Consider the following 15,211-nt stretch of genomic DNA (forward strand, 5'->3'; position numbering starts at 1 on the left):
AAAAACGTGCCCTACTCTCTCGAGGTACGTATTGATGTCATACGCTGATCCTGTTGCGCAGCGCCGCCTGAAGTAGAACCCAGAAGTCACGTTAGAACCCAGCTTCAGCTTGTATTCAAACAGCCTAGCCCAACGGCAGTTGTTTTACAACATCTTCACTGCATTAAACAATCTATGCATATACACTTTTTAAAAGATTAAATCCATAAACTAGATGTGCTCACTTGTGGATTAACAGCCCGCTGTTTTGTGAAGGCCTTTGATTAACGTTTGCTGTTTACAGGACCCGACTCGTTCCAAAACACAGGTATGGTCTTTGTTTTTAATTTTCTAAGATACATTTTTATGAAAGCTCAATTGTTATTGATTTGTAATGAAAAAAAGTTTGTTAAAAAAATTGTTTGATCATATGACACGGTATGCAGGTGTTTGGGCGGGGTCAGTAGTATGTGTCGCGTAAACACGTGACAGGCTGACAGAGAACGGGTTAACGCAAAGCTACATAATAACAGTAGTATGCTAGTAAGCCCATGTGATAACTTTCAGCAGGGAGATAATTACTGACGGGTTCATTTCGCTTTTATTTTATTCGTCAGTAAAAGATTAAATCCAGTACATTTCATCGTGAGATGCAGTGTCACATGCTGTGCTTTCTGCTGGTTTACTGCACATTTTGGCAAGTACACTACAGTATCCGAATATGAATAAAATTAGCATACTGTGCACAGAATGCATTCTACAGAAATAGTATAAGTGTTCTGTTCTCAAACTGGGGGTCCCACGATGGGACACAGATTTTGTGGCATTTTATGAAATATAGAAATGTATTATAGGTTTTATTCAATCAAACATCAGAAAAATAAGACCAAGGAAGTGACGTTCCAGCATTGTATAACTGAATATGTTTTTTGTTTAATTAAAATTCTTATTTACAGATTATAAGGCTTTATTTGGGGTGCACTCTACACAGAGGGGGTCTTACAACGAACAAGTTTGAGAACCACTGCTCTAACAGACTTTTACAAAGCAATAATCTTTGTAATATCCACCTTTGAAATCATATTCAAAGCAATTAGGACTTCAACATGTAGGTGTAAATGTATTGATTTAGCATGTTTTATCCCTTTACAAGAAATTTGCAGATTCAAGGACACCTGTTACAATTGGCAGACATTTATTTCAGTTTAAGTCCCTCCATTGATACAAAACCACTATGAAATTGACACATACACTGAATGTGATTTTGAAGGACTACAAAACATGCACAGATTTGCACAGAATTTCCCTTATACTCCCTGCCTGATTCAATAAGGCAAACTTTGGACTGGAACCGTTTCAGATGGCCAGGAACACTCTTGGAGCTCAGGTCAACACTAAGGCAAACTTAAACAACATTGCTAAATACATATCTCAGGTTATTCTCAAATAATTTGTACCTTTCATGTAAATTCAATTGAGATTCAGCTGTTGATATAGTAGCCAAATGTGTGGCTAGTCTTTTAACAATATGAATCTTGAGGACGGTTGCTGTTACAGCAGTTGTATACCATATAATACTGTGTACTGCTCAATTCCAAAAGCAAATGTGTATTTTGGTGTTTGAAATAAAAACCATCAACCTCATGGCACATACAACTGCATGGTGCCATTACAATATATGATTTATCAAAGCATCTCATAAATACAATCCCAGTTTTGATATGGGGTAGAAAGTTGGAAATCTCTTCACAATTCACAGTCTTGTTTTCAAGTACGACATCTCTAGAGCACTCAGAATCCAGCATCTTGTGATCCACTTGTCTTTCCATTCTACCAATTCTTTCTCTCTCGTTCTCGCTCTCATCCCTTATTCCCCTATTTGATAATCCTGGCGTAATATTCACAGTAGTCTTGTTACAGGACAATACAAAATTATGAGGAGGCATAACAACTAATTCTATCTCATGGCCTTCCCGTGCAGTGATAACCATGGAATGGTGTATTATCTGTCGAGTCAAGAGAGGAACTATGGGAAAGGCCAGTTAAATACACACGGGGAATCAAGGCAGTGTGGAAATAGATCATATGTGACCTCGTCTTATCTGCATCTACACAAGCACAGATTGAAGATAAAGCAGCAGAGATGGTTGATGTGTGGATATGAGATTTTTCTTGTGTTCTCCTTTCATGGGTTCTCAGAAGGTGCCAGAGGTGGTTATACGTCTTCCAATGTACACTCTAAAGAGGAAAAGAGGGTGGATTGTTAGGACAGATTGATAATGTGGATATTCAATAAGTAATACATTCAGTGAGGGATTGGGATATTTCAGTATGTGCTCAAATGGGCCGATTCTTTTCGCAGCTCATCTTTCAAAGCGATACTCAATTTGATGTTTTATTCTTCTCGCTGTTGCTGTGAGCTATCAGCAGAGAAGTGCCAAGTCATGCTAACCCCCGCCGAGCGCACTAGCATGCATTCCAGCATGCATACTGCATCCACCGCTGACCCGTCTCAAGAGCGGGACTCAAAAATACTGCTACTGTTAAATATTGTGTCTACCATCACAAATATAAATACATTAAACTAACTGGAGTTTGTTAACATTGCAATGCTATGTTCATTGCGGTCATTGTATGGGTGAGGTCATGTGCTTAGTCAATGATTTTAATAATACAAAAATCACATTTTCACAATACTTTAACTTGTGTATCCTTAATTTGTTTTGTGTAATAACATTTTGCCATATACTGTATCATTGGTCATATAGCTGTAGAAGACTTACACCGTGTCTACACCGCTTGTTCTAATAGGATTGTTGCACCGCGCCGCATCCAGTGTGTACAAAATTTTTAATTATAATGGGTTCTAATGCGTTTTATTGTCTTTTGTTGCATTGCATCGCAGACACGGTGTTAAAGGAATAGTTCACCCAAAAATGGAAATTTTGTCAAAATTTGCTCACTTTCCAGTTATTACAAACCTGCATTCATTTCTTTGTTGTGCTAAACACAAATGAAGATATTTTAATGAAATTTTGTAACTAAGCCGTTTTGGGTCACAATTGACTCCCATAAGTGAACAAAAGACTACTTTGGGTGAGCTATTTCTGTAAATGCAGTGCATAAAGATGTGGACCACTTTAATGGTATTTTTAAACTTGAATTACACCCTGAATCTTCTTTTACTTTATAGAAGTTGGCCTGAGATCTCCCTAGCAGGTTTCAACATGAGGGTGAGTCCTGAGTATATAATAGCAAAAAGATTTTGCATTTTTTAGTAGAGCTGATAGTAGGTTCAAACCTCAGCCATGAACATGACATCATTCTGCATGGCATTTCATCTTTTATTGCTGTTATTCTTCTATTGCAAAGTTGACGTTGTTGTATTATGTGTACTTTAAAAACAAATTCAACCTTTTTAGTTTGGTTTGAATCAGCTAAAAATAGTTATTGGGTTTGTAAAGCACAAAATAAGGCAGTATGATTCTGATATAACAATACTTCGCCTAATGTAACTCTGGTTACGTTTCATAAGAACTGGTCCTGGTTCAGAGGTCATACTCACCCGAGACCGACAGCAAGGATGTGCGAGAGGACGAGAGAGGGCAGAAAAACTTTGAGGAACTCTGTAGAGAAGATTCCTCCTTTCTTCATCATACTGGTGTTCCTCATGCTCAGTGTGCTGGAACGCTTCGGGTGCTTCAGTATAAACTCCCTACAAAGGGTTAATTTACTTCATTATGTTCTTCATTTTATCACCAAACAGCATTTGAAATCAGATGTCAACTTTTTTTAGGTAGGTATCTACTTGGGCGGTAGGTTTTCTGGTCGACTGGACCAGTCCCAGATCCAGTCTGCATTTTTCTTCATCAGCGTCTCCACCTCTCTTCGCCTCTCTATATAATCTTCCTCCGACTTAACCCAGACAAAGCAAAGATCAGAAAAGATGACTTTCTTTATTTCAAGACATAGGGTTTGTTGACAGTACCTTACAGTTTGACCTAATTTCATGCAGGGTTCGCGTTGGGTGGTTCTTAATTAATTAAAATCCTTTAATGCATGGCTAGCCGTAGATTATCCCTTACTTAACTGATCTTTTTAGTGGGACATATTAAAATTTTTTGATAAATAATATATGTACATTTTACATAATAATTAATACACATACAGTATATACATTTTTGAGTTACTTAGATTTTCTTAATTTTTTACTTACATTTACTCAATTTAAACAGTATATTTCATTGATTTCACAGCTTTAAAATTTACTCGTTTAAAATCACAGTTAAAGTTTTTAGCGTGTACTTGTGTACAGGTATGTCTTCAATTTGAATCACTGTACATACTAAAATAGAGCATGTTATTCAAGGCAGTAATATCTACCTGAGAGCTGTTTTTTTCTCCAGAGCTGTGGACCTCTGAGCCCCTGCGCAGTTGCAAAGGAGTCTGGGACCTCGGAGGACTGGTGAGAAAATTGACAAGATTTATTACACGCATGTTTAACCTCTTATACAGTAATCTTATATTATACTGTACATTTTACTGCCAGGATTAATACCCAAAAAGAGTGTCTATTTAAACTGCATTTTACATGAACATACAACGATTTATAACTGAATCTGATTAAAAACTGATTTCACAGACCTGTCACATGGTAAGCTCCCCCTGGAGCTGCTTCTGCCCGACTCGTGCTGAGCATCTAGGAGCATTTTCTCAAGGTCTCCGCTTGGGGCGGTGCTAGCGCTTTGCTCCTCTGCGCCTCCTTTAGGAGTGCTGCCCCCTCCATTAAAATGCAGCTCCACCCAGGAACCTGCAGGAAAGGCAGAACAATATCTATATGCTTCTGGTTCTTGTTCTTACAGTTTTTCAAAGAAAGCTAGGATATTATCATTTTATCTGATTATAAAAATGCATGATCGTTTTTATTTATGTCATTCTTTTTAACAAGAATGCAGGGTCCTATGTCTTTCGACCAGTACATTTTCGTGTTTCTAATTCAGTGATTTTCACACTCCTTCATAAATACTGGATTACGATTTTCAAAATCAGATATTGCTCTCAAAAAATCTATTCTAGCTGATAAAATATTCTAAAGTTTAACATAAAAATGTAAATTGAGCATAAACACATTTCAATTTACTTTTCACAGTTTTGCACTGCAAAATTCTATTGCAAATGTAATTCAGCTTTGCATACATACAGACGGTAGTAACAAAAGTAAAGATATGTGATCATGAAAAATATAAAAAACACAGAATACATGGTATTAGAATACATGATATTATTGCAAATTTTAATATTCAAAAAATATTACAATATTCAAAAAATCATTAAAGGCGGGGTAACCGATTTCCGAATTACAACCTTATAATTTACAATTACAACCTTACAAATTAGTACCCAAACAACCTTGTAGCCAATCAGCAGTAAGGTGCACAGTGCACAGGACGGACATTAGCCAAGCCGAGCGCTGACGAAAGCGACAGATGGGGTAGGGGTGTGTTTGTTTTGGTGATTTGAACATCAACAATGGCTAAGAGAAATCGGACACCCCGCCTTTAAGGACTGGAAACCTTTTTAAAATTCACCTACATCACTGGTCTACATTGAAAACCTAAACATATTTTCTCCTCCGTTTTAATGTAAAAGGCTGTTATTTCTCATTATTTTATGCAGTATTACATGCACAACAAGTCATAACTTGTTTATATTTTATCGGCATCATTTTGACATTGAAAACGGGTTGGGCATGAATCAGTATCCGGATAAACGAGGGCATGTACTGTAAGCACATGAGACTCGACCCAGAAGAAAACAAACAGAACGCTATAAATAGCTCAACTCCGCCCATTGCGCACTGAAGGGCTGGTCCGATCAGATCGTCCCTACTTCATCATCCAATTGAATTAAGCCTTGTGTAATTCCCGCCTTCTTTTATAAGGGAGTGCAGACGTGGGTTTGTTTTTCTCACTTTAAAGGAAAATCGGTTTTACAAATTCGATCGGACTGCGCAACCGCGCGAAAAATCTCGTACGCTTGTTCATTGTTTCAACTCGATAAAACGTAACTTTATTCATGCAATAGTGAATTAATATATACTTCTGTTCACTCCCTTTTCTTATTATTGTCAGAGTTAAGGGCACGACACATATGCCTGCGTAATGTTATTAAGATCTGGACAGCAGTTTCATTTCAATTAATGTAAAGTTGGATTGTGATACATTACAGATTGTCACACGATATATACCCGATTAAACACAAGCTCAATTACTAAGCATAAACGAATTAATTTTCACTGTACTATCTTACATTCAACGGCGAGCTTGCTTTAGGAGAAAACACATGCGTTACACCACAAGTGTTTTTATTTGATTTAACGTTACATACCCTGAAGGTTTTCCTCAGGTACGCTTTGTTTCTCTGTCGACATTTCGGTGTCCCTTAACAATAACAAACAACAGACGATGATTCGAGTCCTTATGGATCCTTAGAAATGAGTCGATATTAGGCTAACGTTATATAAACACAGCCAGTGTCGTCTAGAGGTAACGTTATGGGTTATATCACACCCGGATCGAACCACTTTAGTCTATAGATATTGCACGTCAGGTATAACCAGCATGCGGATTTATATGACGGACGGATTGGGATTTTTATTCTATGAATGTACACAGCTGGTGATGACGCAAGAGACGAACGACAACAATACTGAGACACTGGCACACAGGATGCCAGATTGGGCGAATTCTCATCGTGGTTGCCAGATTGTGCAGAACCCTCATTTGGTTGGTGACAGAAGTCAACAATTTTCCACCTCAGAATTTGTAGTCAGGGGTGGATTTATTTTTCCAGTAAATACATGTTTTCAGATATTATTATTTCCAGATATCTTTAAAAATATATTCCTTAAAGATGCAACACATAACTTTAGCCTTTCTATTTCCAAACGTATAATTGCTGAGTACTTATTTTATTTAAATATGTTACCCACAATATCTTACCCGACAGCTCAACTTATAAATCATTATTATAAGCTTGGTATTGTGGTAAGTATTTGAAACTATATTTCTGTATTACAGTGGCTAGTTTAATAGTTTAGGGAAAGTGTCTATTGACTGCCATTTAAAAAGAATTCGTCATATTCTGACTAATGTTATGTTTACATTATACATGTATATGACGGATATTTGATCATGCAACAGATGTTTTGACAGTATTTTTGATGGCTTTAAATATCATGTTATAGATGGATTTGTCTCCTGTTTTTAATGCCCAGAGCACGGGCAACACTAGTTAAGGGCTGGAACTGCACGGTCATCATCATCAGCCAATCAGCCTTCAAGATGTCTTTTTCTTGTGGTCCAGAGGAACCATGTGACTTTTACAGCTCAGGTAAATAAGCCACTAAAAACCTCTGGATGAATGGGAATATAGATTTTGAAAATTAATATTTTTTGCAATACTCTCTGATGCCTTTAGTGGCACAAAAGTGACACCCTGCCCCTTTAACACCAGTCATTTTATGTATCGAGATGTAAACATCTTGGCTCTCTGTTGCCATCTGTTTAGCTGGAGGATAAATCGCATCTCATCTACACAAGGATGAAAACAGTATGTGTGATGCAGTTTCTAGCAGCATCAGTCTGGATTAAACAGCATGCTGTGTGAATCCTATAATGCTTCCAGATATATGAGAGCTATACAATGTGCACGGCAACATGTGTGTATAGTACAGGCTGTTAGGTAGGTGTATTTGGTTCTTTCTGTTTTTATCTGTAAATGCACAGAAATCACATACGATCTATGCAATCTGTAGGATAGCCCATATATGCTGTCATTTATATATGCATATGTATTTGGTTTCTATTTCTGTAAATGCATGGGGTGAATGGTGACGTGATGTTGTGAGAAGATGCAGTTACAGTGCATTGACCAGCGGGCGGCTACATTAGCTGCAAGCATTCTCTGTTTTCCAGCATCTTTATACTCCTCTCTCTCTTTCCTTCTCGCAAACACAGGCTGTCACAAACCCAGGAGAGAAGCCAAGTATACAGCGCATCCAGCTGAACTGCCAGATCTTACCGTGTGTATGTGTGTGTGTGCTCTGTGCATGTGTGTTGCTGTGACTGTCGCCACTTCTCTGCCACCTCCCCTCCCCTCCTCTCCTCTCCTCTCCTCCTCCTCTTTCCTACCGGCATCATCTCTCGCTCTCCATCAGGGATGGTGAGAGAATGTTTATGGTAAGTGCAGGAAATCATCTCTCTCTCTCTCTCTCTCTCTCTCTCTTCCTACAAATTCTCCCTCCATTTCTCCATTTTGCATTTGATTTTCTTTGCTGGTGCTGTGCATCACTACCGGCTTTACTGAGGATTCATTCGTCAGCGCGGGATCCACGCAACCCTGTTCTCCCATGGACACAAACATGTTATGCATGGAATTCAGGCCATGACAACGTCCATCCCTTGTCGTTTCAGAGCATGTGCCACGACTCGCACGGAATGATGCAGGACTGTCAGCGTCTAAACCCTGCAGACTAAAACAACATCACAACCCAAATCATGCACTTAAGGTTAGTCTGCGTTGAGTTAAATCCCAGCTTCCTTCACTTTTGGCTGAAACGGTGGGATGGGTTTGTGTGATTACCAGTTAATGATCCTGATCACAGCCTGCTGGGATGTTCGTCAGAACAGTCAATACGAGCTGTGAAATGCCCAGTGCAGAGGGGGAATGTTGATCACATGATGCTTGTGGCAGTTGCAGCCTCGCATGTGCAAGATGGAATAATGTCCACGGGCTGTCGTCTGCCCACTGGGATATTTGTTGAAATGTTCCCGGAGGACCATCTGCGATGCAGAGCCTCGTTCTGCTTGATGTTTATTTCCTTGTTAAACCTCGGCACAGGTTTCATTGGTTGTATTCATGGTGTAAGGACCCAATGACAACATTTTCTTTTGAGTCTCTGTCCAGAAGCTGTGAACTCGTTGAACCAGACAGGGAGTTACGGCGAGGGTGTTAAGGAGTTCTACGTGACCTACAAAATGATGTCTTTGGCGCCGCTGGCACCTTATTGACTTATATTCAAAGCTTTGACATCAAATGCTTTAGTTGAGCTGCTATAGACGCATAATGGAAAATGTACACAAAATATTGACAAAATTGTCATGCTTCAAAATAAGTTTGTCTCCAAATGCCGGCAGGTTTTGGGGGATGCTGATGTACATTTAGAACATTCTGTTACACTTCAAACTTAAAGGGATAGTTCACCCAAAAGTTAAAGTTCTGTCTTCATTTACTCACCTTCGAGTTGTTTCAAATCTGTATCAATTTCTTTGTTTGGATGAACACAGAGAAAGATATTTGGAAGAATGCTTATAACAGTTCTTGGACCTCATTGATTACCATAGTAGGATAAAATACTTTATAATTTTATTGTTCTGTTGAACACAGAAGAATATATTTTTATATTTTTGTAGGACAGCAAAAGGTTCTGGGGCACTTTTGACTATCATTGTCATTTTTCCTACTATGGTAGTCAACAAAGAAATGTATACAGGTTTGGAACAACTAGAGAGTAATTCATGACTGGGTGAACTGTCCCTTTAAAGTAATTTATTTGTATGTTATGTTAATTTGCATGTGATTGGAGACAATGCAAATAATAAAAGTAATAGGGTTGTTTTTTAATTTAAATTGATTGAAATAGATGAATGACCTTCGAGTGATTAATCTGTACAGTACATTTATGCTATGGCCATAGTTTCTTACAATTTCAGATTTTAAAAGGATCCTTATATTTTTCTCGGTCACTTTAGAACGTATTAGTCACTGTAATTCAGTCAGATTAGAGGCTTTATGTATTTTTACATCCACAATTTTAAAGGCGTAGTTCACTGAAATTGTGAACGCTGTTATTATTTACTCGCACATTATTTACTCATGTTATTTATCATCTCATTTTTCATATAATGGCAGATTATCATAAGCACATCGATAACTAAAACAATAATTCTACAGCATTTATTAATCCTGGTTCATGTTAATCTCAGCATTTACGAAAGCTTTTTTAAATTAGTTAATGCACAATGAGATAACATGCTGTATATAATTTAACTAACATTAACAAAGATTCATAAATGCTGAAAAAATACATAGCTTGTTGTTAGTTCATGTTAGCTAATGCATTTACATGTTAACAAACACAACCTTTTTGTAAAGTCTTACCAATAATTGTATTCTTTAAAGAGCTGTGTTTTCTTCAGATATTTTAAATTTGTTTGCGTACAATAGAAATAACAACAGAATAGGTGTTTAATGCAATGACAAAGCGTTCCTTAAATTGCATTAACATAGTTCCAGTTTTATAGTTTCACACTGGGATTAGTCCAACAGTAAAAGTGTTGTACCACGGAAATACTAAATCCCTGGAAGTTAAGGCTTTTATGCCTGAAAGGTTCTTTGTGAAGTGGCTATTAAAGAAAGTTATAGCACTCTTTCTTCATAGCTTGATTCCGTTAAAATTCTTAGCAGTTTCCTCACAGATGTAGTTTCCATAATGATTTCAAACTTCAGTATAGTTTTTAAGATGCCAGTGATGAATTGCTGCTAATGTGTAATTCAAGATTCCTGATTTATTATTTGTCACATACATACAGTCATATAAATATACAACTACTATTTTAATACTACGGTAAAAGCTCAGTCACGGATCTGTCTGAAGCAGAGACGAATCGAGATTTACAGTCAGTATAGCTGCTGTTCATATGAAAAGTGCCGCTATCCTTCCCGATGATCCACATAATGTATTCAGTGTGATTGACAAAGCTGAAGGGTAACTTTTAGAACGTCGAAAGTCAGGTAAGAGTCACCTGCTTCCATCAGTACATACTGTAATTGCTGTCAACATCTATCATACTTTCACAGTCGACGTAAATATGTGCTATTTATATGCCACATGCTCCTTAGAAATTGAGCAGAATTGCAGTCTACAAGTCTGCAACACTTGACATGAACTCGTGCAGTGTACTTTTAAGTGCGTCTCTTATTACACGTTCAATAAATATGCGATGTACTGGGTGTTTTCAGAGCCAATCTGGCACCTTTTATTAATTCATTAAGCGCTCGCTGTAATTTTTTTGTGTGAAAGTTGATAAATATGAGGCTTGTCCCTCCTTATCGCTGAAGGTTTTGTGCATTGTTTTTGCACTCCGAGACACAATAACAACAGAAGACATTGGACAGAAATCCCGTGCAAGCCATTCAAGATTTCTGTTATCTTTCACAGTTGACTGTCTGCTGAAGCGATCGGTCAGCCATGGGGGAAGGTTTCTGCTGATATTAGATCCGGATTTATGATTTGTCATAGTATTAAATGGTTTATCACTGGAGAGTGGAGATAAACTTGTCTAAAAGGGGTTGTTTTTTTGGCCGAAATGCTATATATTTTTAATTTCAAGCTCAGAATGTGATATTACAGGTTTTGAAGTTCCATTACTGCTGTTTTACTTTGTGAAATATACAATTCTGTGGTGATACTGAGATTTAGCATGTGACATTTATGTCTTTGCGAGGTGTAGGTGTTTTAGAATGCTCCAAGAAATCTTATTTTATTGCCCATAATTGTTGCTCCAGAGAATTCGAAGTTATGTTTAAATCGTTTCACTTTCCGCTTTGACTCAAATGTTGCTTCTAGGAGAAATAAATAGTGGCAGAAATAATACAATTGTTAACATACAATTAAAGTATCAATGGATAGCAGAGCATTGCATAGATAGCGATAGCGATAGCATAGTTTATCTAGTTTTGTTTGCAGTTCATTCTGAATGTTTATTGGAGTCCTGAAAAATCTGAGACATTGTTGAGATCTCATAGCACTGAGATTTGCACACCATGTCTTTTCCTTGGAGTATCTAGAAAGAAATCTAAATTCACATATGTCTGATGTTGATATAACAAAGAAAAATATGATAATAATGAATCTCATGAGTCAATAATTGTACTTAAACGCAGAAATTAGTTAACGTTGTTGCCCAACAGGGTTTTGCATCTTAACGTGGTGTCACATTGCCGTGGTTACTGGTGCTTGGCAGCATTTGTTTTTCTGGTTAAGATGCACCTGACCTTACATGTATAAAACGTTTTTTTGTACTGAAAGGGCACTACCCAAAATGGAAAAGTGCCACCTGCTTAAAGCACGAAATTACAGTTCAATTTGTAGGGCAGAAGAGAGAAAGATTTTAAGAATATATACCAACTACCGTGAATCACTTCAGCTCCTGCTGTCTTTTTCCTGTACATTTTGTGTATTATGGTATTCATGATAATTTACCAGGGATTTTCGTCTGAACCCTTCAACTAAATGGGGCTCTCTTTTGTGACTTTGATGATGACATCTAAGGCCAAAAAAGAATTTGGCCAAACAAACTTTATTCCTCATCATGTTACCACTTTAAAATGAATGCACACAACATGTTTATCACATTTTGTTCTGAGTTTTGGATTTAGGACATATTTCCTGCAAATCCTAAATATGGAGTTATACAGCTTGATGAACTTGATTAAGATGTTTTGATGCAACAGAACTCATGTAATTCATCATATTGGCAATTACAGGATGGCTCGAAGTAAATGATCCGCCTACAAAATATTCCTGGTCGCTCAGTCTGTTGTCTTTCTCCCACAGCGTCTCTGCACCTGTTTGAGTCGAATGAAACGGATGAAATAGTCACTTATTTAATATTCAACTCATGAGTCTCTGACTTCATCAATAAACGGTAGTATACCGCTGCAATGTGCATAATAAGACCAGGAATGTGCATTACAAAAGAATTAGAATGATTTTCGGTTGACTTTAAACAAAGCCGAAGATGCAAATTGAGCAAGAGAGAGAATTTTAATGACTAAATTCTTTATTCATTTAAAGATTTAAATCTAAATTTTAATTTTGCAGAGCTGCGATGCTATTGACTCTTTACAAAAAAAGAAAGAAAAGCTCTTGATGTGTCCTGCCCCAACAAAAATCTGGATGCACAGAGAAGAAACTGCATTAGTCAGATCATTTCATAACTTATGTATTTTTGCATTTTGTGAAAGTCAATCAAAATGTAAGTAATGAAGTCTTGTGTGTCTATTGCAGGTGGGCGCAAAGATGTAGCTGAAGAACGAACGTTACAAAATCTTGACCATTCGCAAACTCGGGTCATCCCTGAAAGGAGCGTGGCCTGTGGCGCACTGCCCAACATGTCCAAGAAAGCATCCGGTGGGCGGGGCAAAGGGGAGCAGCCTGCTGCCATGGCAGCCTTGCAGGCAGCCAATGAGGAGCTGAGAGCCAAACTCACGGAAATCCAGATTGAACTTCAGCAGGAGAAGAGCAAGGTTTGTGTCTAACGCTGCTTATTATGCTGTGGTCTCATGGACTTGTACGTCCAAGTATAGTGATGACAAACAATTAATATCTTTGAAAAATAATCATCAGTTAGTGATTTAAAAGCATTACCCAACCCGGTTTATTGCGCACCCGGGTGTTGATTTTAAACCTTAACCTCAATCAGACCTGCTTCTCAAAACAAAAGAGACGCTCTGTATTTCTACAGGAAGCGGTAGCACAACCCTGGATACAATTTACAGCTAGAGACATGCTGTGTAAGACACCGGGCGCATCCATTTGTGTCATACATGAAGACTATTGTTCATTCAGGCCTGACAACAGGAGAGACAGCTCCTATGTCCCCACTTACTGTCAGTCTAAGGAAACCCAACACAATAGATGCATTGATGCTGGATGCCAGCAGCCGTATGACGACACTTCTGTAAGACATTAGCTGTCAATATAATAGAAAAAGAGATCTTTATTTTTACATGTGCTCAAAATAAATAAAATATGGTTTTATTACAGTAAAAGTATAGTAACCATGTTTTTTTGGCGTGTTGATTTCCATTTGTATTACAATAGCTTTACTACTAAAACTGGTTAAGTTATGGTTAATATAGTGAGACTATGGTTGAACTACAAATAAAATAAAACACTGGTTATTATAGTTCATTCGCATGTTCCTAATCCTATTTCACATGCTTGTATAAGATGTCTTGTTTCAGTGGCTTACAGTCTTAAATTCATTTTACGCACAGTTCTTTACAAGTTGTGTTTGTCTTTTCTGGGTTTCTGTGTTGTTTTGTTAGTGTGTCACGATATTTGGAGACGTCAGTCACTCACAGGCAGTGTAGGGCTCAAGATGTGCCGCTGGCTATCGGACAAATGTCTCCAAATTTTGCAGTTCTTGACATTAAGTCTTTATGCGCTTTGTTTTTCTAAAATAATCATGAATTGATTTTCTCTCTCTCTTTCTCTCGCTCTGTCTCATTGAATGACATGTTTGCGTAATCAGAAAAGCAATTTAGCAAAAAAGTAATAGCAACACATTTTGCTTTTGGACATACAGTAATTGGCCTCTTGGAGTGTTTTGTCAAGGATGAGAATATTAAAATAAAACACTCCCATTAACGCAGGATGTGCACGGGCAGAAAACATGATTCCAGGTAATTTACTCTTCACCTTTGAATTAAACATTGAATGTCTTAGAAAATCACAAATATATGTCTGGACTACCGTCTGGACAATAGGACAGCCGTAGGTGTGACACAATTTATGTTTTAGAAACAATTCAGCTTTTAATTTATCATATTTAGATCATCTTTACACTAAATATCCATGGTTTAACTATAGTTGATATTATAATATTAGCTACTATAGATATTATGTCATCTGTGCCTCATTGTTTTATCTGTTATTCATCATTCAGTAACACAATGATTGTTCATCGTTTCTTTGGTCTTTATTAACGGTGCCATTAACATTAACATTGAAACTGACGCTGTTGTGATTAATTGGGGTAATAAAAATGTCACTCTTGATTGCTTTAAAATATTCAGATCATGACACTGACATGCATTAATGTCTTCAGTGATATTTAAGTATACAGTATAGAAAGGCCTTAGCACCGAGCCTTCATGTTTGTTTGAGCGGTTTACTGATGGCGATCAATGTGTTCCTGTGTTCTTTCTTGCAGAACCTCGCTGTCATTTATTCTGACACTGTGAGGTGTGTATTGATCCTAGGGAGACACTGCAGTGTGCACACAAACACACGACGGGCGGACACTAAAACACACACGCCGGACAGCCTCGTGTGAGAGTCGTATAAAATCAGATTAGTTTAGTTGATGATCAGTGTCATTTA

General features: G+C 37.5%; 2 protein-coding genes across 23 annotated transcripts in view; one reads left to right on the top strand and one right to left on the bottom strand.

Moving 5' to 3' along the window:
• Positions 1 to 924: 924 nt before the first annotated feature.
• bnip3 (BCL2 interacting protein 3) lies at positions 925 to 6,660 on the bottom strand. The gene is made up of 6 exons (XM_057357786.1): positions 6,367 to 6,660; positions 4,624 to 4,789; positions 4,363 to 4,441; positions 3,788 to 3,894; positions 3,545 to 3,694; positions 925 to 2,217 (listed from the first exon to the last, which is right to left on the bottom strand). Exons 1-6 carry the CDS (start codon positions 6,407 to 6,409, stop codon positions 2,175 to 2,177), a joined length of 588 nt encoding a protein of 195 aa, XP_057213769.1. The 5' UTR covers positions 6,410 to 6,660; the 3' UTR covers positions 925 to 2,174.
• A 439-nt stretch (positions 6,661 to 7,099) lies between these two features.
• jakmip3 (Janus kinase and microtubule interacting protein 3) overlaps positions 7,100 to 15,211 on the top strand; it is a 38,263-nt gene continuing 30,151 nt past the window's right edge. For 16 of the 22 annotated variants that reach the window (XR_008964754.1, XR_008964753.1, XM_057357775.1 and 13 more), the window contains exons 1-4: positions 7,100 to 7,371; positions 7,549 to 7,722; positions 7,998 to 8,548; positions 13,112 to 13,350. Coding sequence is in view for 20 of the 22 variants with exons in the window: in XM_057357775.1 (XP_057213758.1) it covers positions 13,216 to 13,350 (135 nt within the window). In the remaining 2 variants the exon portion in view is untranslated. The remainder of the gene's footprint in view (positions 7,372 to 7,548; positions 7,723 to 7,997; positions 8,549 to 13,111; positions 13,351 to 15,211) is intronic. The other 6 variants (XM_057357764.1, XM_057357765.1, XM_057357766.1 and 3 more) reach the window with 6 other exon arrangements.

Source organism: Triplophysa rosa, linkage group LG18 (genome assembly GCF_024868665.1).
Source record: "Triplophysa rosa linkage group LG18, Trosa_1v2, whole genome shotgun sequence".
Taxonomy (NCBI): Eukaryota; Metazoa; Chordata; class Actinopteri; order Cypriniformes; family Nemacheilidae; genus Triplophysa; species Triplophysa rosa.